This window comes from Diuraphis noxia, unplaced genomic scaffold (assembly GCF_037042655.1).
Source record: "Diuraphis noxia isolate RWA-SAM2 unplaced genomic scaffold, SU_Dnox_SAM2 contig0003, whole genome shotgun sequence".
In the NCBI taxonomy this organism is placed as follows: Eukaryota; Metazoa; Arthropoda; class Insecta; order Hemiptera; family Aphididae; genus Diuraphis; species Diuraphis noxia.
The window spans coordinates 40089017-40113390 of NW_028301713.1; the positions used below are offsets into that span (position 1 = coordinate 40089017).

Consider the following 24374-nt stretch of genomic DNA (forward strand, 5'->3'; position numbering starts at 1 on the left):
GAAGCTCATACATCACCATCGTTTACACAATATACAGAAAGGCTCACAAAGCATGCTCAACCCCCTTATCATATTTTAACCACCTATTGATTCAAATTCTAATTTTTGAAATTTATTAAATATTTCCTTAAGAGAATGTGATACCCGCACGTGTTGTCTTCGTCTTACAAGTGCGTAACATTGCAAATTACAGTGGCGAACGCAGGGGGGGTAACCCCCCCTCGAAATAGCAGGTACAAAAAAATTAATTATTTGACCTACAAATGTATTAAAAATAAAATTTCAAAAAAATTAAAATAAATTATTAGTTATTAAAAAGTTTCCCTTCTCCTGTGGTTTGTAAATTAATGTAGGTATACAGTAAAATTACCATTAAAATGTATAATAAATATTACAGTACCTATGTTATAACTTATTAATAAGTAATAACTGATCGACATCGGTGGCTGCTAATTCGATGATGTACATAATAGGTTAAGTACGAGGTACTATACTAGTTGGGTCCCAAATTATTTTAGATATTCCACTAGTTCCTGAATATTTTTTACAGTTTTTTTTTTTAAATATTAAAAATGTTAAAAACCAACTAAACCAAGTATAAAAATACATATTATTTAATTTAAATATAGCCATATAATAGGTATAATAGGTATATGAAGAATTGTATAATTTTTAATATTTTTACACTTACATCTATATGGCTATATTTATATTATATAATATGTATTTTTATACTTTGTTTTTAACATTTTTAATATTTTTACCAACACAAAAATGATTTATTTTTTATAAAATTCTAATAACTTATATTTTAATGGAAAAGAAACAAAACAAAAAAAAAAAACTGTAAAAAACATTATTAACCATATCTGTAGCCTAAATAGATTATAGACAGTCCTATGTCTTTTAAAATGGGAAGGAAAATGTTAGTTTAGTGTTGTACTTACCAAAAATTATTCAATAACTAATGTTGTAGCTAAAATAATTCAGGGCCCAACTAGTGTACTAACTATAAAAATCAGGGACCGAATTAGTGTAGTTCCTATAAAAATCCGGGACCCAACTAGTATAGTACCTACAAAAATCTAGGACCCAACTAGTGTAGTACCTAAAATAATTCGAGACCCAACTAGTGTAGCAATTTTAAATTCGGAACCCAACTCGGATGCAGACGAAATTCGCAAAGACCCAAAGAATCTAGATAATTCTAGAAATTATATCATTGTTCAATAATCTTATAATTTAAATTAAATTGACAAATTTTAATAATCAATTATTAATCTATAATATGTAATAATATGTATAATGTATATTAGTATATAGTATAAATGCCGAAAATAAATAGTAAAAGTGTAATACAGTATGAATAATATGATATTATATACCTACTTTAAATTTTTTCAAACCCCTCCCCCCCGAATTTTTTTCCTGCAGTGGCCCCTGGCAAATACTGTTTAACGCGGGATAGAACCACTCAGTCTGTACTCTTAGTAGAAACACCAAAAGTTAACACAATATAGAAGATTATATTTTCTGTGACATAGCGTTTTTATTTGTGTGATATATTTAAAAGGAAAAAAGTTATAATACTTTTAAAAATCTGATATTTTTAAGTTTTTCAAACATCAATAATTTTTTCCTTATTAAATATATCAAACAAATAAAAACGCTACGTCACAGAAAGTATTATCTTCTATATTGTGTTAACTTTTGGTGTTTCTACTAAGAGTACAGACCGAGTGGTTCTATCCCGCACTAAACAGTATTTGGAATGTTACGCACTTGTAAGACGGAGACAACACGTGCGAGTTTCACGTCCTCTCTTATTTCTTAATGAGTACCTAATGACTGTATTAAAATACTCAGAATTTTATTCGTATAATACCATTTGAAAAGTGTTGTGTGGTGATGAAAACTGCTATATTTAGCGTAAATTGTTAGTCGGATTATTTGTTGGAAAAAGTTAGTTGTTGTATCTATATCTCTATTTAAAATATAAAGTTTTGAAGTTATCAAATCCTCAATAATATAGCATTATAGCGTTGTGGACTTGGTCGATGGTTGATAAATAACACTCGTAATTTGTCACTGTATATCCATATAGTTACAATAAATTGAGTAACTTTCTCGGAAGATAATCATTTTACTATTGTCACTTTTAGAAAAGGGCGGTGTTAAGGGAGTAAGGTAGAATTTCTCTGTAAGTTAAACAAGAACTTGCACACGGTTGCTGCGACTAAGTGGCGATAATTTTTTTTTTTTTTAATTTTTGAATAAAAGATTTATTGTACACATTATGAAATACAACAATACAATATCTCTTAAATTTATACGTACGTAACTTCTTTAAGCATAGCTTGTAACGAATATAAAAAATTCTGACTATAACTATTATCGACACACAACAAGCGAACAACAGCACACTCTATTTGGCAACAGAGTGCGTTGGTGGGACACTATGCGTGTCGGGTGGCCGCTAGTCCTATAATACTCGTTATGAACAATGCCTACTAAAACATCGGGCACGGTAGCAACCGAGTACATATAAGAGCCACGGCCGCACCTAGAAGACACATTCTGCCCCCTCCAGATCTAGACCCTTAGGATGATTGCGAGATTAGTGTTAGGCATCGCTCGGCCACCTATTTACATAGGAAGGTTAGCGGAGCTACATCCGCTCGTCCTAGTCATCGCTCTCGGTCAACTTCGTTTCATACCGAATAACATCCGTACGCGTCGTCTTAATTTTATATTGTTATTTATGTGCTCGGCCGCCCGATTAGAGGCAGGTTAGCACTTAGAAAACTGGTCGTTATAACCCGCCACTGTAAAACTCGTATATGTGTGTGTGTGTATGTGTTTTGTTAGTAATAACTAATAACGCTATCAGTACCGATACCGATCGACGTCTACGTTACGGGGTCAACAGGTGTGTTACCCTGGCACTTCAAGCTCAAAATTTCGACTTGAAAACTGTTTGGTATTATGTTAGTTATTACGTAACATTTTGTAACCGCAAAAAAAAATATTGTAACCACATCGGTGCACCGGAAAACGGCGTTCAAGATCCGAGTGCCAGGGTAACGTTACCCCAGCACTCCAAACATTAAATAATTAAATTTCGACTTGAAAACTATTTGGTATTATGTTATTTATTATGTAACATGTTGCAACCGCAAAAAATAAATGTTGTAACCACATCGGTGCCCCGGAAAACGGCATTACAAGTTCCGGGTGCCAGTGTAACATTACTTAATTAAATGTACAAGACAACCGCTCAAAATGTTGGCAGGTTAAAAAGCTTGACAATTTTATACAAGCTCCTCCATAAGTTGGTATATTTTAATTAATTTAATCACAATTTTTCTGGGTACCAGTGAGGTTACAAATTTTTTTTGTGGTTTTTTGGAACATGTAACTTTGCTTTCTGAGGCACTGATGTGGTTACAAATTTTTTTTGCGGTTAAAAAATGTTACATAATAAATAACATAATACCAAACAGTTTTCAAGTTGAAATTTTGACGTTGGGGTGCCAGGGTAGAGGGTAACGCACCTGGGGTCAACGCCTGCGACCGCTGTAAAAATCATTTATCTCACAGCGTGCCATGATAGTTTTCGTAACACAGCTCGCCGTTGTCAAATATTTTGTCGAACTATAGGTAAACACTACCGGTAGTACCCAGCCGTGGACACAAGCCAGTATCAAAAGTATAAATATTAAATTGTAAGTATAAATCGAACTTCATTAATTGTGAATGAGAAATAATTCTATTTATATAACTTGCCCACGTACTCAAATTGTATTTCCTTAGCGATGCACCGCGTTCGGTGTTATATCGGCCGCACTATTTATATATACTTAATATTATATTCTTGATCAGATCAAGTTGATCTTACGTCGATATTGTATTTTTGTATTATTTCTTTTGTTGGATATGTAAATATATATATACATATATATGTAAGAAATCATTATATTGATTCTAAATTACGTTTTAATCTATCCATTGTTTTATCATGAACTGGCACCCAATATAATTAGGTCATTACAAGCTTGTGATGAAGGTAGGGAGTTAATATTACTTACTAATAATATACAGATTGCTTATGATAACAGTATAAACACGTTTAGTAATTATATACAAATTTAAAATTATACGTCAAGTTATACAAGTTAATTGACATAAAATGTAGATTAGAACAAAAAATATAATAATTAACATTTAGCAATGATATTATAAAGCAAGGACTTTCATGCATTTGCATATTTTTTCTGGTTAACTTTGTCGTATGCTTGTTAAGTACAAAATACATTTCATAACGTTTATGATGAAATACACAAAATTTTTAAAGCATATTTTTGCATATTTATGCATATTTGGACATTTTTTGGTTTAAGGGGCATATTTTTCATTATAAGAGCATTTTGATGGTTTATCGAAAATCAAGCTCTTTGGTAAGCATTGTTCATGAACTAAGGTCAACAATTGTTATAAACTTGAAATAATAATAGTGGTCGGTACGTATTTATTTTGTCTATTTTTGTATTTTTAACGATTAGGTAAGGTAAATATTTGAGAATAATTCAACAATTATTTTAAAATACCTTTTTTGTTTTATTATGAGCAGAATAATAATTAAGAAGAATGGGATCCAACATTCAAAACAGATGCTAAATGAATTTAATAATATAAATCTAGTTAAAACTTATATAGAATAATAATAAAATTAATTTTTTTAAGGGCATATTTAACCGCATATTTTTAATTTTTTGATGCATAAGTGCATATTTTTAAATACATTTTATCCAATAATTTAATATTAACCAATTTTTATTAATATTTTTTGCATATTTAGGTTTATCGATTATTTTTTTTTTAATCTAAATCTAGAGAGTTATAAAATTTCGGACCAAGATAATCCACAAATTTTTTACCAAAAGAATTATAACGTATAATTAATTTTAGCATCATATACCCTAATTTCCCTAATTTGTTTAGATTTATCTATATTATACCAATTTTCCATATTTTTTACTAACCACATAATTGCAATTTTCATATACAGTGATGAGCTAATAGGCAAATTTTTCAATTCTCTATAATTTTGAGACGTAGATCCTTCTAAACTGTATTTATTTAGACATTTCTAATAATTTTATTTTCTTGAAGTTTTAATGGTTTAATAGCTTTTTATCTAAGACTTCCCCATACTCGAATGCAATATTGAAAGACTGTTTGGTATAATGATAAATATATATTACGTACAAATGCACAATGTAATGGGAAAAATATATTTAAGTTTACAGAATTTATACTATGATATTCTTAAATGATTAACTATGTTATCTATATGTACATTCCACCTTAATTTTTCATCCTAGGTAATATCCAGGTACCGTGTAAAAGCTACTTTTGAAATTGATTTACAAATATTATTATTAGGACGTCGTTCATAACCATACACTTTCAAAAACAGGTCGTCCTTCAAAACCACACATTTTCTTATCTTAATAAGTATATTATGTCCGCCAAATTAAACCGTTCAATACTGCACACATTGATATATATCAATAACGTACACATTTATCTAACATTTACCTTACATTGTTCCTTATCTCTATAATAATTGACGGTGATTTTATCTGAAGACACATTTTCTTTGTTTATAATAAAATTCATAAAAACTGTTTTTTTAATGTTTAATAATAGTTTCTTTGAGCTTAAATGATTGACAACTCTTATCAATTAATTTTCTGGCTTTTGGTATACTGAATCCCAAGTTGGACCAGAAAGAATCATACATGTATCATCTGTATATGTAACTATTTTCCCATCAATTTTTAGATTGCATATATTATTTATGTATAATATATAAAAGATTGGTCCAAGTACACTACGCTGAGGTACTCCACATATTATTTTATTTTTCTCACTTAATACATCATTTATATCATAATTATTTGATTTCTTTTAAATAAATAAATTGTAAACCATTTACAACTCGTTTTCATACTAAAAATAGGTAGAATTTTAATTAATTCCGAAAATACCATTGGTATTCCGATAATAAATGAAGGAAATGAGTAAAAAAATATGTCACTGTCAAAAATATATCTTTTCGCATCCCATAAAATATGTCTTCTTTTGTCCATTTAATAGTAAATATTAGTAATGTTCGTTCGTTTATCTAAATGCGAGATGTAAATAGATTAGAGATCATATTATAAAATAAAATGAAGTAAAATAAAAATGTTTTTCATTATCTTTATTTTGAACATAGTATTAATTATTGAAAGAAATAAAATACTTAAATAGACAATCATCCAGCAAATATATCCTACTCCGTATCTATTTACCGTTACTTCTTTAGGCTGAAATTTGTGCAAAGCCGCAAATCATCATTTAAATAATCGTTAATTACCTAAGTTGTTAATAAATTAGCGTAATATTAAGTATATAATTGTATTGGAATTCAAATCACATTATACATGGAAAACTCCCAAAATAAGTACTTCTAATCATTACTGCAAACGACCATAATTACTTAAGTACTGATCAAATTACGTATAATATGTTTCATAAACCCTGTCGTTTGACGACTCGAAGGTCACGCTCATAAAGTGTTGCATATCTAATCACTTCATATTATAAAACTATCAGTGATAAGGGTTGCAGGCGTTCGGGGTGTTAAATTATTTTATGCTAAGTGTTTATATTTATATATATATATATATATAAAAATTTGGACTCTGAATAATTTTCAACCATAAATTAACTTGGTTTACTTTCGAATAACCATATATTTCAAGGTTTATCTTTTATGAGGAATAATGTTTTGATGTTCATTCACATTAATTGCTATTACCTGTATAGTCTTGTGTTATTTATATTTAATCTGTTATAAATGAAATCATTATTTGTTTTAAGTTTTGTAGAATTTAAATATTATATTACATTATTTATGCACATTTTAAATGTAACAAAATTATATTGGTAGTTACTTATCTCAAAGTCTGGACACTCTGAACTGTTTGATCACTGCAACAGATGAGTTTTAGTGTTAAAAGTTTCTGTTGCCTAAAAATTACTCCATATTTTATAAGTAAATAAGTAATACAAGATATTAATTCAAGTATAATGCCCTATTAAAGAACAAAAATGTGATAAAATAAGAATATTTTAATAAAATTATGTGCAGACTATAAGCCAACCGCCAAGTATAACAAAATATTCAAATATCAGAATTTCGAGTATGTGAATATACTGGATATTACAAGCTTAAAATAAAGTATCAATGTAAAACACTAAAACACATTACGGTCAGTAAATTATAATTCGTTCAACTAAGTATAAAAAAAAAAAAAAAAACAAGCAATAATAAACAAATGCTTTAACGTTAAAAAGTTTAGCTGAAAATCAATTGGAAAGGCTAATTACTTATTAGGAATTCATATAGTGCCGATTGTTACATATATCGGCCAGTTTTTTTTTTCATTGTTTCGGCTGCATTACTTTAATTATTTCGCACGGAATCCGAAAGCTGCCAGGACACAGTATGACAGTATATTATACAATAATGAATAATGTAAATATAGTATCGCGTCTGTCGCGTTGTCGTCATTGCGTCGGGTCTTTACAAAGGAATTACATTACACTATAAAAGCATTATTCGCAGGGTCGCATCTACACAAACTTATGTCTATATTGTTCACACACACCGACCTATATCACTTAGGTATAACACATAGAGTATTATATGTGTTTATTATTACATTGAACACTTTCGTCGGATACGGTTCGTTTAAACCCTTCGCGGTAGGTATTTAATTTCTATTGGATTATTTGGCTCACCGAAACAATCCAGTTTCAACGCTGACGACGACAAATATTATGCACGGTGCTATTATAGGTGTCTATGATCGTACATCAATATCTCAATATATACGTTGTTCTTACTCGAAATTATGACTGTCAATTTTATTCTTATTATTTAGATAATTATATAAAGACCTATTAAATAAAAACAAAATATCTACAATATACGTTCGATTTGCACAAGTTATTATTTTTATCAAATCACATTAAATTATAATAAAAACAATAAACAGGATAGGATGAGGGATTATCCACTGATCATACTCTTTACTCAGTATTTCAGTCAATAACAACATTTGTTTGTAATTATTCGTAATTACAATTTTCTGAATAAAATCTTTTTTTTCTTAAGTGTAATAGTCCGTATAAAAACAGAATTTAGCTCTACCGCTATTAAATAAACGTGTTATTCATGGTAAAATATTATACTCACCATTTTTTCCCTAACATTGAGAATGTTGTTATATATCAAGTTTTCATTTTTGCTGATAAAAATGTCGTTTTATCAAGGATTGCATATAGACTGTAGTGTCTATTATTGTTCGATGTTTTTTTTGACTGTTCAGGCGATGATAAGCACAGGAAACGATGTCCACGACAATAATATAATATAATATACCGAGCTAAAATAGGCGCGCCAACTGCCGAGCGAACCGAGTGTAGTAATCTTAATAGAAAATCACAAAAAAAAAAACGTACTGTTTTTAATTTTGAAAAATATATAGTTACCGTTATATAATATAATGGGCGTTGTTTTATGTAAACGTTTTTCTTTTTACGCCATTGTGCGAATATGACGGACAACAATACGACCGAATTAACGAAGGGTGCTTTATTATTAATTGTAGTTTTGTTTTGATTACTTTTCTAAACGATCTCGTCGTCATTAATCTCGACGCCTTCGGGTTCGTGAAATAACCGTGACGTAGTGCACAATTACTCGCTGTTACTTGCAATAATATACTATCTATATAGAATAATAAATTATCAATTCTGAAATCGATAAGGTTTAATAATATGCACATATTATTATCAAACCAACGAAATCTACCAATTATATTATGATATAATTTTAATCATAATTAAATGAAACTGAACCAAAAATACAATGCTGCAGCCATGACTAGAATCAATTTAAAAACAAATCATTTACCAGCTAATAATTAATATGCAATATTATCAGTCTCAACAATTGAAGCAATGAGAATGCATCAATCTTCAATTTTGGGAGTGGAATTCAGTAACCAATTTTAGTTTGTAGGGAGAACATTTCTAATAGGTAGGTACTTAAGATAATCGGTAAGAAAAAAAATTGCAATATTTACGAATTGCCTGAAACTAATAATTTCAAACTATATTTACACTGCAAACATACTATTACATCTTTTACGGTACATGGTATCAACTTATAAGTTAATTACATATTACATCAATAGAATATTATGATAAATACATGCGATGTTTATAAACATAATAAGTTTAAAAACAGTAAGAATGTATAGAAATTACCCATCTATTAAATTATAAGATTCCGTTACTAGAAATAGTGGCAGTCACGCTAATTTGCTCAGAATCGTTCATTTATGCAATCATTTATAATACTTCAATAACCTTATCGCTTCCCATCATAACGACGTATCACACTAAAAATCTTTCTATACAGCAGAACGACTTCCCCGGATTTTTAGTCTCAAATTAAGTCACTCAAACAAGTTCATGATAGGGAGAAGTGGCTTAGTTCTTTAGAAGGAATTAGTTGTAGATTTATGTAACAATGTAAAACGCTACAACTTAATACGATTAAAGATATGGGTTTTACTCTAATTAGGAAGAAAAGCTGTTTATTTTTATGAGATTTTGTTTACTTTTGTTAGGCAATAGAAATATACAGTTCTCTAAGGTACTTAGACATGATTCTATCCGATTGAACAAAAAGACATTTTCAGAATGCATAATGTAATTGAAGTAAAAAAGGTCTAAAAAAAATGTAGTCTGATTGAAATAAACTTGTTTTCCATTAGCAATAAAGAATTATTGTTACTATAATTTTTATTTTTGTTTCAAAAACCATATTATGCAATTGTGTAAATAGAAATATCTAGATTACAAAACATTTGTTAAAGCTACTATAGCTTTAACAAATACAGTAACAATAGCATACACTATGTATGGAATAGACCGGAACATTGAAACGGCGTTCCGGTTCATGGTGTTATCGTTAGTTAGCCTTTGCTTCCGTTTCGGTTAGAGAAACTAATAGGAAAGCGAACCTAGTGGGTACTTAAGGGGATAAAAAACGGGAATTTCATACAAAAACAATTTTCTTATTTTGTTGTAATTCAAAATAACATTGATTTAGTTTTATTTTTTTTCTAATGAGTATCAAAAAAAATTTTAATTGGTCAAAAACTATAAAACTTAACGTAAAGTTCTTGAGAAGTAGTTATTGCTAGAATTAAATGATATAGTTTAGCAATAACCTGAAAATGGGCGTATGAAGAATAAATTTTAATAAAGCTGGATACATTATACATAAAAGTACGATGAGTTACTCGATGACGAGGTATGCTCGACACAACGACACCTATTATATAACAGAACAGTTACCTACATTCTCCCTTTTTAAATGAATATTATATTATATTGGTTATGTTGGTGCATATATCACACATCGTATTATGTAGTAATAGTTTTTATAAACTAAGTTAGGGATGCATAAATAAATTTACAAATTAAGTTTTTATTCACGCTTTTAACCAAATTCCGCTAAAAAAAATGTTTTTAATGAGATTTATTGTTGCTGTCAAATTTAATACAGTTTATGTTCTAAAATTCTCTTGTATAAAAAATATGTTTGGAATAAATAATCTTAACGCATAAATATAAATTGTACATCTCACGACAAAATTATTGTAAATTCGAAGTTCCTTCAGTTGGATGGTTATTTTTCTACATTCCATAAAAAAACAATTCTGAGTCGAGATGGTTTGTCAGTCTAGGATATGTTATATTATATTAATTATATTGTTATTATTCCAAGAAAAAACTGGAGATATTTACTTTATAAAATACTTTATAAAAGAATAAATTTCAAATTAATCAGAATCAGATTCATTATGTATATATATATGTGTATATTAGTCGGGTGACTCACTCAGTCATTCATAGTACCTAGGTATAATTAAACTTATTATAAAGTATTAATATAAGTCATTAACGACATTAACTATTAATGTTAGAATTTAAAGTATACTCAAGAAATTTAAGTACCCACTAAAAATATTTTTAAATTACAACAATATGAATAAATTTTTATTCTTGATTATTAAATATTTAATTTAATCCAAATTTGAACTTAAAATAACTATTTAAAAAAAACTATGTTTGTATAGTTTTTAGATTTTTTTTGCAGCAGAATTCATTATTTACGTAGAACCTTATTTTAAATTTTCAATCCTTAGCTATACAACGTTTTATACATTTTTAAAACTAAAGAATTAGTAAATTTTCAATTAAATAAATTTTGTAAAAAAATTGAGCTTTAAATGGTTATAAAAAAAACGCGCCTATGTATTTTTAATATTTTCCAACTGCTAATAAATCAACTTATGGAGAACCTTGTATTAAATTTTCAAGTTTTTTTGACCTGATGAATAAAATTATAGAATAAAAAAAAAAAAAATGGAAGATTTAAAATGTCTATAAATAACTTTAAAATTATTGAAATATTTTTAAAAATGTATCAAGTATAGGAATTAATAAAATAAACATATAGTGTAAATTTTAAGTTTTTACAGTAATTCGTTTTTAAAAAACATTAAAATAAGAATATCGATACATGAGAAATCCAATGTTGTAATTCAAATGCTCTTAAAATTTAATTTAACTCTACATTAAATATTTTTTATTTAATAAAAGTAGAAAAACTCATGACAAATCTTGTATTGAATTTTCAAATCTTAGATATAAAAAGATAAATTTTTATGAATTTCTAACTCAAAACAAATTTCAAATTTTCGTAATTTTTACGTATTTTGTCAAAATTCAAACTATCAATGCTTATTAAAAAAATCGTCACTGTGTATTTTTAATATTTTTTATCTACTGTCATGACAATATATTAGAACACTTGTATTAAATTTTGAAGTTTTTTACCCAACGCATAAAATGTTTTTGTTATTTATAAAAAAAAAAACACTAAGTAGTCTTTTTTTTTGGTAGATCGTAACAGGGTTAAAGACAGATTTATAAATTTATTTGATCAGCACGAATCTCCAAGTCTTTTTATAATATAATAAGCATAATATAAAATTGTTTTTAGTAGGCCTTTTAAAACGTTTCGTAAAAGGAAAATCAATCCATACCAAAACTTTAAAAGTTTCAAATAATCAGCAGTAAGTTGGTACTTTAAAAGTGGAAATTTTGGAATTTTTCATTAGTTTTCTAAACATTTTGGAGAATTACCGAATAACGGACGCTTTAACGTTAGAACGCAGGAAATCTTTGTTCAAAGAAAACTTTTTGCATTACCATACAACTTTTCAGTAATCACAAGGACATGTATTTTCATCAAGTATTTTAGAATTATTCATACAGTACATAAATAAAATATACATAATACAATAATGTATCACAATATTTCATAATTTTAGATGTAACTTAACATTGTGTGTACTTCATAAAATTTGCATTTTTAATTTCTGATACCTGGACAACGATTAAAAATTCACTGATTTATTTACCAAATTATTCAGCTTTTTTCAAAAAATTGGGCAGACCACATATAAGATAATTTTTTGTTATTTCATCGAAATTTAGTAAACCGCTCCAGGCTCACAACCGTTTACCAACGCTGGAGTAATTCTTCATAATAATTGCTTTGAAATGTATAATAACAAAATATAAAGACTTACGTCTTGAAATATATTAATAGCTACGGGCACTGTTGACCTGTTTTATACTGTGCTAAACAAATTTTTTTTTTTTTTACTGGTTCAAATAAGTTACCACGACATTTTTTAAAAAATTTTTCATCACAGCCGAGACCTGCAATCTTAAATAAAAACCGTCCTTTTTGGCGCACAATGTAGGTATAAATAATAATAATATTATATAGGTATATCTAGTATAATATTAATACACATAAACATGATATGCTTCGAGCTCGATAGGTCGGGAAAACTAAATTACCATCCGAGATAAATCGAATTCGAGCCGCTGTCCTCCATGAATATAATAATATATTGCAGCAATCTTCGATAAAATGATATTATGTTGTCCGTGGTCCACTGGGGATTGATTCGGTTCGCTGGCGCTCCATTGCATTCACGATAATGCGTCGTAAGAAGATGATAATAATATTATGATAGACGATAAAATATTTATTCAACACACAACCTTGCCGTGTGACTTCCTTGTAAACGTTTAGGGACGCCACCAAACACACATTTCGAGACGAGTGATTGCCGTTTCACGAGCTTTTGCATGGCGCAGTAATTTTACCGCCAACTCGTGACTATTATAATGTACAATAAACATACCTATAAAATGCTGATATTATTATTGACAAAAAGAGACAGATAAGAACTAGTCATTTTATTTTCCACGTATCCTATTCCCTCTTCTGCGTAGTGGGTTAAATAAACACACTCTGGTGTAACAGAAACTGCAGCATTTCAATAATATTATGAGTGATTATTTTACGTTGTGATAAGTGAAACATCTTTACATGCCTTTTAGGTGAAAAAAAAAACAAAATACCAATTAAACACTAAAATAAAATAGTATCATCTATCAAAAAAATCTGAATAAAAATATAAAATAAAAAATCATTTAATTAATTTATATAAAATATTTTTAATTGTCTTAAGGTTTTAGTCGGTGGATCGTGGGTATTAATTATCCATTTATTTATTAATTAACCATCGAATACCGACAAATGCTGTGTTATACTTTTTTTGATTTTCAAAAAAAATATAGGTATTAGGTATATGGATATTGTATATTATATTATTATATTATACGAATAAAATTTATTCTATCCATTAATTATTATATTTCTTGTTAAATATAAAATAACTATTTCAAAGATATTATTTTTTTGAATTCAAACTTAAAAAATTGGATACGATTATGTTAGAAATAAGGATATATTAGTTATGAAACCTAAATAAATAAGAAAAACATTTTAAATTATTAGTTTTAACCTCTGAGCTAATTCCAGAAAAGTATGCTGGCGCACGTGATTATGATTGTTTTTTCTGGTTTAATTTTTCTTAATACAATTGTTATGTTTGTATATATTTTTCACTTCTTAAAGTAGTAGTAGAAGTAGTTACCTAAAAAGTTTCTTGGTACGTACAAGTTGATTACAAATTTTATTTAATTTTAACTTGAGAAGTTAACTTTTAATCTTTTCATCGTTTTCTTATAAGATATAAAAATAAAGTCATCCCTAGAGTGTTGAAAAAAAAATCAAAACTTTTCTTCTTAATAATTTTAATCCAATGGGAAAAAACAGATTCTAGTATTTCTATTAAGGCACCCGGCCCTAATGTAACTTCTCCTCAAAAATATAATCTATACGGGAATGATCCTATCCTGAAGAATTGACCAAATTTGACTATTTTTTTTAAATAAAAAGAAATAAATATTCTACAGCTATATTAAATTCAGTTTATCAATATTATAATCTCAGACTTTGTAATAGATCTATAAGAAAAGACAATATTAATTTTTTTTTACAAATTATTTCATATCATTATTTAAAATAAAATAAAATCTGAGCTCAATGTGAGCTGTAGAAAGTCTTCTACTTTCAGATAAAATATTAGTTAAAATCTGACTATTAACGAGACCTAAGAGTTTTCTCTGTAAAGTCAAATTTGTGCATGTAATTAAATGTAATAACTACTTACCTACCCTCCCCTAAATAGGTATCATCAATTAATTAGTGAAAAAGTGGAAACTAATAGATAAAATATAATTTTAAAATTTTATAGAATTGGGGAAATTTGAGAAAACCAGCATTAATATGATTTAGTTAAATCAACATAGTTACCAATAAGAGTGAAAAAATAAAACTGTTTTCTAAAAATCGTATTCTCTATTGTTAGTCTCTCTTTATCCCATTTATTTTATAAGGCGTAATCACGTCCGTGGAACGAAGACAACTGTAAGACGCAATAAAATTCTGCGGCGATAAAATGTCAAGTTATTAAAAAAATTATTCACCGCCTCCATGACATCTGAAAACGGTTTTGTGAAGGGATGATTTTGATACAGGTATTGCAATCCAACAATATACCTAGAGGAACGATAGTACATTAGATATCATAGATAAGTGCAATCAATTGTACTTAAATACTAATATATCGTGTACAATATTATAATATATCTGGAAGCGTTTATATTGCAGGCCAAAAATTAAGTTTATAGCAGGGATGGTCAAACTTCTTTCTGTTGATGATTTAATGAAAATATATTATTTCTTTGACGGTCGATTCACGTAAAATTATTTTTTTTTTAATTCACTAACATTAATATTAAATATACTCATATAAAAAATAAAACTGAACATTTCACATTAAATTAATAGATAATTTCGAAATAAATACATTTTACATCATTATTTTATAGATGCGTGTCATTGCATATCATTGGCCAATTGATTATAATTACGGAAATAGCTACTGGTTGCTAAACGAAGACGCTGATCTTAAGCTTAAACGATCATCAGAAAGTGCAGCAGTTAGTATTAAGACCAGGTATATAACTGTTGTGTCTAGTGGTATATCTCAAATTTTAACACAAACCGATTAATCCAAATCATGATGTATTTTTTATTTTGTTTCTTTAATATCAGAAAGACTACTAGGCTCTCACTGACAGAAACAAGAATGTAATTTTAAGTAACTGTATCGACTAAATGTATGATAATAATTAATAAAAAAAGGAGATCGAATTGTAAATCATCCGAGATTAACTGTTTGGCCACCCCTGCTGTATAGAAAACAGGACGTAGATGACTACTACCGCAATAGTGCCTACAGCATAATAGTAACTGAATATACTCAATACCCCCATGCTTGAACGGAAAAAAATAATAATATACCAATTGAGTCCGCGATTGAGAAACGAAAAATACACCGTACAAGTCCTAGAATTGTTTTTAGCTATACGTATGCGGAAGCAAATACACGTGACTCGTGACTCGTAGTATAGTTCATATCTCATATCATTTTTATGACTTTCGTCAGATAAAAATAATAACAACATATAGAAAAAGAATTACGGACCTCAATTAAATGATTATGTTATATTTTAAGCAACTGAATTATACATAATACTATATTTAACACATTAATCACATTTTTGAAAATTAAAATAAAACATTTTTAATCGCATGTGTGGAAAACCTGTAGATTTGTTTAAAGCAAAGAGTTCTAAGTTTGTAAAAATTAGAATAAAAATGTTTTTTTTTTTATGTTTAACGGGATACAGTTAGAGTCCCGCCACACCATGCGTTTTGGCGGGTCCGGGTAAAACGCATCCGGTCGACCGGAACAACAACTTGCATTGTTTCTAATCATAGGTGCTATATTAGAGCGTTTTGTCGGGACCGGTCGATTCCTGCCGCGAACCGACCGCAACATGTTGCGGTCGGGCGGGAAACGAATCGGCAGGACAAGTCATCAAAACACATTATTTTAAATCGTGTATGCCACACTGTGCGTTTTATCCGCTGCGTTTTTTGAATATTTTACCTGGACATATTTTTTAAATATTTAAATAAATATTTATATTTTGAAAAATGGTTTTTGATACCGATAAATTTATATCATGTATCCAAAATAACCCTTCCATATGGGAAATTGGATCCAAAGATTATATGGATAAGCATATAAAACAAAAAAGTTGGAATACGATTGGTGAGTACATGTTTGAAGATTGGAGTGAGCTTGAAGAACATGCAAAAGAAAGTAAAGGTAAGGATTCTAAGTTATATTTATATTTATTAAATTGCAGTATACAATTATTATATTATGATGTCATGTAAATTACATTATTTAATACATTTATTAAAATATTTTTAAATTTAAAAATAATTTTATTCTAAAACTTATATTTTTATTTAAAAATCAAATCATGTCATATTGAAAATCTACTGCTCCTGGGCCCATAAAGTAGTTGGCAAAGTAATCCCTCACTTCAACACCATGCGAACGAGTCCCTGTTCCACGAGCTTCAATATCTTCTAAGTTGTGCGTTTCAGCATCTTCATAATTTATACCATCTCTTTTACGAACAAAGTTGTGCAGTATGCAACATGCTTTTATAATGTCATCCGTGAAATCTGGCTCCACCTGAATGGCCGTATGTAAAACACGCCATTTATTCGCGAGTATTCCAAATGCACATTCGACTGTGCGCCTTGCTCTGGATAATCGGTAGTTGAACACTCTTCGGGAATCAGTAAGGTTACGTCCAGGGTACGGTCTAAGTAAGTTTGTATGTAAAGCAAACGCTTCATCCCCAATAAACACATATGGTTGTGGGTTGGAACTTGTATTTGGTAAAGTAACTGGTTCTGGTATGTTCAATTTACCTTCATATAATTGTTTACCAAATGCACACTCCTTGAACACATTGGAGTCCCCTTCACGACCATATGAACCAACATCGATTACAACAAAATTCAAATTTGCATCAACTATTGCCATCAAAACGATAGAGAAATACTTCTTATAATTAAAGTAGAACGAACCGGAGTTGTTGGGATTTCTACACCTAATATGTTTGCCGTCTATTGCTCCTAGACAATTTGGAAAATTTGTTTTAGAATAAAATATATTTGATATTTCCACCCAATCTTCTTTGGTCGGTTTAGGCATCTCTTTAGAATTTAAAATTGACCATATCACCTTACAAGTGTCTTTTACGATCACTCCAATCGTACTTCTTCCCACACAAAAATCAAATTTTAATGCAGCGAAGCACGTACCAGTAGATAAATATCTAATAAACAAAAAATACATTATTAACAAATACATTTTGATGGGTCGCTTTTTTTAGTTTTTACATTCTAGCGTAGCAATGAATGCATTAATTTTACAATGTGTATGTTTTTTTTTATTATTTTTTTTTTTTTTGTGTCAGTGTACACGATAAGATTTCGAAATAATGATTCCATATTTTCAACTTAAGTATTTTAGATTATTAATATTTTTTTTTTTTAAATGTATGTCGATAAAAAACTTTAAAATGTGTAATACAATAGGTTCCTTGCAAGGTTTACAAGGTTTCTAAATTTTGTTAGCTAAAATTAAAAAGAAAGTTGAACGTAAATCCACAATAACGTATATGAGCGTCTGAAGTTATGATTTTGACAAAATACGTAAAAATTACGAATATTTAATTTTTTAGATTCTATAAGCCGGAGCGATGAATGTATTGATTTTAAATAATGTGTATTTTTTTATATACCTATATTATATTTTATACTTTTATTCTTTTTTGTGTCTGTCATCACTTTTTAGGATAGTAAAAGTGCTTAGATTTTCTTCAACAGTATTTTTTCTGATAAAAAAGTGAATCTAGTTAATACTTTAGGGGGTCAAAAGTAAACATTTTCCAGTAGTTTTTAAAAGCGCTGTGAAAAACAAAAGAAAAATTAAGGAATAACGGGAATTTTTACTCAAAATCGATTTTGGTTTTTGGTGTAACTCTGACTGAATGTTTATATTAGCATTTTCTATACAGCATAATATTTTTAAAACATTTTGACTTATTTTGAGCTGTTTACGGATATTTGTAGTTTTTTATTCTATAAATATCAATACAATTTTTTTATTTGTTGGGTAAAAATGCGTGAAAATATAATACTAAGCTCTGGATATATTGTTACAATAGCAATTGAAAAATATTAAAAATACATAGGCTCAATTTTTTTTTATAAGCATTTAAACTTAGAATTTTGACAAAATTTATGAAATTTAAAATTTAATAATTATTTTGTAGTTAAAAATTTATAAAATGTTCAACATTTTTATCTAAGGATGAAAAATTTTAAACAAGGCTCCACGTAAATATTCAATTTTATACTGATTTGATTAATTATTTATAATATTATAAATTAATATTATTATAGTGACCGATCTGAAAGCCAAATGGAGACATATTAGAGACCACTATTCAAAATTTATGAATCAGGGTAAAAGTGGCGATAGTGCTAAAAGAAAAAAATATGTATACGCAGAATCACTTACGTTCTTGCAGCACATAATTAAAAAAAGAAGGTAATGAATATATAAATCTAAATTATAATCTTAAGTATATTTAATATAATAAAGATATTTATTACAAACATATTTATAATGCAATCAAACTCAAAAATTTTAGATTTTTAAAAATACTTTGAAACACAAAAATAATTTTTGAGTTTTGAATTTGAATTCAAAAATAATCACAGTTTTTGTTAAAAATTACCAAAAAAATTATTCCCCTAGATCAGACCACTGCGCTGTGACACATTTTGTACCTACATAATTTTTTTTTATAAATATTTCCGGTTACGCCCCTGCAGAGTACCTAGTTAGTTTTATTTGATAAGAAATTATAAAATTTTCATAATTTTCTAATTTTTAAAAATGATCATAACACAAAATATTCATAAAAACGTACATCACTATTCACTAGTAATGACAACTAGATGAATTATTTTTTATTTGCTCATAGGACGACAGGTAATTTCGATGAAAGTGTACAAGAACAAGTGGAAAATACCGGTGGAGAAGATTCATCCTACGAGTTGGTTTTAGATAGTGAAATGATACCACCTCAATCTGACAGATATTCAACTCCAAAAAGTAAAAAACAAAATAGTTCCAAGGTACAAAAGATGACACCATTTCAAAAAGAGTTACTAAGCAATTTAGCTACTTCCGAAGAAGATGTAACTTCTGATCCTGATAAGGCATTTTTATATTCCTTATTACCCGATTATAAAAGACTAAACTATGATCAAAAAACAGATTTTCGTCTCATGGCTCTACAATATTTTAGGAACGTATCATTAGGATCTAATCAAGTACCATCAACTCCACCATATTTTAACATTAGTCAAAACACTAGTCAGAATGTCTCTATTCCAACTCAATATTCAAATATATGTCCTTCATTCAATCCCGGCATGGGGAACAATGAAAATCATAATCTTATGCCACAACCCTTGCCAATATATTCATCTAATTTCAATCCAAATGCTAAACATTCCACACCATATCCTAAAAGCTCATATACTTATATATCTGATCAATCCCAACAACCTACTACTAGTGGAGAATTGTTTGAAAAATTTTAACAGTATATGATTAATAAGTAAAATTTAAATTATACTTATTGCAATAAGGTGCGTCATTTCAGTTTTTAAATTCAAACATGACATTTTTATTTTTTTTTTATAAATATTAAAATAACAAGGTTTTATTATACAGTAAAATATTATATGTCGCTTATTATGTATTAATGACGTTAAAAAAGAATGTAATTTTTAATTTTTTAAGAACAAGAAATTGTTTCATTTTTTATATTTTATAATTAAATAACGAAGATTGTTATATTTTAATGTTATAATTTATACTATACTGTTAAATATTATTTGATCTTTGAATAAAAATAAAGTATTACATTTTTTTTTCTTATAATATATACTGTTTGTCTGTGTATTTTCATAACCTAATACAGAAATTATTTTAAAAAATAAAAATTATTATTTTTAATTTTTGATAACAAATGATTAGTGATAACTTATTAACTATTAATAATCATATACATATATCACGTTGAAAAACTTAACTTTTATACGTAATATAAAAAAAAAACTTACCTTAAAGTAATTGTTAGACGTTCCTCAGCAGATATCGGATTACGAAATTCTGTGGTATTTTTCGTTATATGTGGCCGTAGAGTTTTTAGCAACTCATCAAAACTTGAAATTGACATACGGTAATACTCATAGAATTTATCAGGATATTGTCTAATATTTTCAAAAAATGTCGTAAACTGGCCTATTTTCTCACGATCCATATTTAATGGGTGTACCCAATACCTTCGTTTTGCTTTCGGTGGATCTAATAAGCCTAATGCTTCGGCTACAGCAACAACTTTAATTTTTTGACGATTCATTTTATCTATATTTAAATGTATTTAATATAAACTAATTATATAACTACGATTGAACACATTTATAAAATACAAGTATAGTATACTTATTTATGGAGTGTTCAAAAAATAAATTAAAAATACAAAAATGTAATAATTTTGACACACTTTAATTAGGTAGGTACCTATTTAAATATTATACTCGTACCTATAACGTTATAACTGACAAGTAATATAATAAAATACTTCTGCATAAATTACGTAAGTAATCTAGGTCTACCTCAGAGAGCGTAGAGACGTTGAATGTAATGACAATTTTGGCCGTAGGTGATTGACGAATTTGGGGACTAGTGGTGGCGTTTGGAACTTGGAATGCAGTGGCGGGAACAAAAACGCATAGATGTGACATAGGCAAAATCATCCGGTCAAAACGCATCCGGTTTACCCGGACCCGCTGAAACGCATGGTGTGGCGAGGCCCTTAGTATGTATACCTTAAAACAACCCGGGACTCAATTAGTTCCAAAAAGGTTTTATCGAGTCTCAGTTCATATGCAGCCCTTAACTCATTTCACGCACCATTCGTCGGACGCTGACTGTGCGTTTTAGAATATTGAGTATCTATTTATACGTATGTAGGTGAAAGCGGGGTAGTTACATACGAGGGGCAACATTTACGCAACATCAAGTCGATAAACGAAAAAAAAACTATCAACTTTTTTTTTCCAATGACCATAAACTCGTAGTAATGTTATGATCATTACGTACCTATTATCGATTATCGATAACTGCAATAATACTTCATTAATCTTATTGGTTATAACTTATAAGTTACATATCAAAAACCCGTACTATATTATCGTAATTTTTTTTATATTTTGGTAGCACAATATAAACATTCGTTTGATTTGAATGCAATCTCTATTAAATTACAAAACATAAAATACATAGATATTATTAAACCATACATCATTTGAAAAAATTATGCTAATACTTTTGTATCAGTTACTGTTAATCTAAGCTACCGATGGTGTAGTAAAAACGTCGGAGTAAATCATTATTCACATTAGTTTTATATTTTATCGTAATATTATTAAATACTATTATTGTTTAATAAATTAAAATATTTATTTAAAAAATTGCTTATACTACGTGATTAAAAATAATTAAAAGGTTTTTTTTTACAAATAGTATGTCACTAATATAGAAAAAAAATACATTTTTATTAGTTTTCATTATAACTTAAAGTTGTAAAATAACAGTATAAACTTTTAACAATATATATAATTTGATTAAATAATTATTAACATGTTTTACGTTATTACAAAATATTATGCTTTGCAAGTTGTATGTTGTTTGATATTTTAAAACAAGTAATGATAATAACGGTTAATAAAAATGTGTATGCATATCTACCTACCTATATGTATAGCACACACAGACAGATAACAATATTTACAAATAAGTTATAATTCAATATGAAATCAAATTAAAAAATTTAAAGGTCGTATTATACTTAGAAGTTATAGTATGGTACTGGCCCGCTTTCCTCTATAAATATTATATTTTTTAGTGTATGTATCATTAAATATTAAAAATGATACTGACTAATAAGTGATTGTAATTTTCAATATAACAGAGATCAATCGTCTGGCTATAACTGAATACAACCGAAGTTATTTATGTTGGTTGTTTTCAGAAAATGTTTTAAGTGACGTTTATTGAAAATACACGATGAGAACCACTGCTCGTTTACAGCTTATTTATCCGACGCCTTGAACCACGTACTGTATTTTATTTGTTGTATCATTATAATTGTATATTTTTATTATTATATTTACTTTACTAAATTCATGTCACTGCTTATTTAGACCTTGAGCTTCTAAAAACTATTGTAGTTCTGCAATTATTTCGGAATTTTCATAAGTTTAAACCTATTATAAAATGTGACTAATTTGAGTAAATTCCAAAAATGTTTTTAATTAAAATGAACATGTCAGTTATAATTATTCAAATAATCATCGTACAGAATATCATTTTAAAACATTTATACATAAATGGTATTTATATTATCAACTTCTATCGGTTATTATTGATTAATAAAATTATGTGTAACCTACTATATATTTCAGTAAATTCATTTTATATCTGGATTTTATTTATTTTAGTTTAATTTTACGAAATAATAATAACAAAATTAATATTTAAATTGTTTAAACATTTTTAAATGGCGAAAGAGATACTATAATCTTTTCATAAATTATGTAATTTCAGTTGTAATCTCTTTACATGTAGATATTTTATAAAAATTAACATAAAAATTTCTATTTTTCTGTGGAAATGTTGAGTTTAGTATACCGGAACACTTTGTATACAAAGATTACAAAGTAACCATTGGTGTACCTCAATGGCTCATGCATGCGATTGCATATAAAAAAAATCCAGCAATCCATTGTGAATTTTTATCCGCCCTGTATACAACTTGTTAGTAAACTATTAATATTACAGACATGAATATTATAGTTGTTAGTTATTTAATAAAATCAGTCATTATGTTAATATTTTTAATGCACTCGTCATCATAATATCACGAAAACTAAAAAACAAACGTTGCATTAATTATTGATTATATTCGACATTTTAGTACAACGTACTCTTTAAACTCGTATTTACACATGACATTAAAAAAGAAATCTTATCATTATATAATTTCCATATAGCATTACAGTAACATTATAATTATTTCAATTTTTAAGGAAAAATTACTGTGGTAACAAATATGCAAATTACTTCAACTATTATCAATCAATTATATTTATGTTATCTAAGTACGTGATATTTTTGAGATTTAATTACTGAAATAAAATTGATGATGATTATTATTATTTTTTTTTTATCGAGATGAATATATACTTAATTAAATACGATAGGTCCGTAATGTGAAATAAATAGATGAGTGATATTTTTAATATTATAATAATTAGAATCTTGTTATCCATGGTTGCCGTTTTTTCAGTTACCCGCCGTACACGACATAAATGTTTGATTTTTTTTGTCTTTTTTTTTTAATTTCGCCGATTACGTATTGACTAAATTAGTTTTTAAATAGTTCTATATAATTTTTAAAACTACTATCAGTAATAATTTAGTTAATCAATCATTGTATTATTAGAATACGTTTTGTAGTATTTAAGTGACCCATTTATGGATTGTTTTCTTATAAATTCAGAAACACCTAACGGTTCCATTATGTTATTAACATCTAGTGCTTATCAGATGAGTTCTGACACTTTTGGTTCAATACATATAAATCATTTATTCATATGTCATATTCTA

General features: G+C 27.8%; 1 protein-coding gene and 1 long non-coding RNA gene across 2 annotated transcripts in view; both read left to right on the top strand.

The window, feature by feature from the left end:
- The first annotated feature begins 2695 nt into the window (after positions 1-2695).
- LOC149057344 (uncharacterized) overlaps positions 2696-24374 on the top strand; it is a 68358-nt gene continuing 46679 nt past the window's right edge. The window contains exon 1 of the long non-coding RNA XR_016191114.1: positions 2696-3725. This is a non-coding gene — a long non-coding RNA (uncharacterized LOC149057344). The remainder of the gene's footprint in view (positions 3726-24374) is intronic.
- LOC149057345 (uncharacterized) lies at positions 16390-20582 on the top strand. Its single transcript, XM_089223562.1, has 3 exons — positions 16390-16865; positions 19028-19175; positions 19615-20582. The coding sequence occupies exons 1-3, from the start codon at positions 16691-16693 to the stop codon at positions 20237-20239; spliced, it is 948 nt and encodes a 315-aa protein (XP_089079688.1). The 5' UTR covers positions 16390-16690; the 3' UTR covers positions 20240-20582.

Excerpts from the sequence above, each read along its gene's own strand:
- LOC149057345 (XM_089223562.1), top strand. The coding sequence starts at position 16,691 with ATGGTTTTTGATACCGATAAATTTATATCATGTATCCAAAATAACCCT. Across the intron at positions 16,866-19,027 it reads ACATGCAAAAGAAAGTAAAG|TGACCGATCTGAAAGCCAAA; the intron begins GTAAGGATTCTA and ends ATATTATTATAG. Across the intron at positions 19,176-19,614 it reads CACATAATTAAAAAAAGAAG|GACGACAGGTAATTTCGATG; the intron begins GTAATGAATATA and ends ATTTGCTCATAG.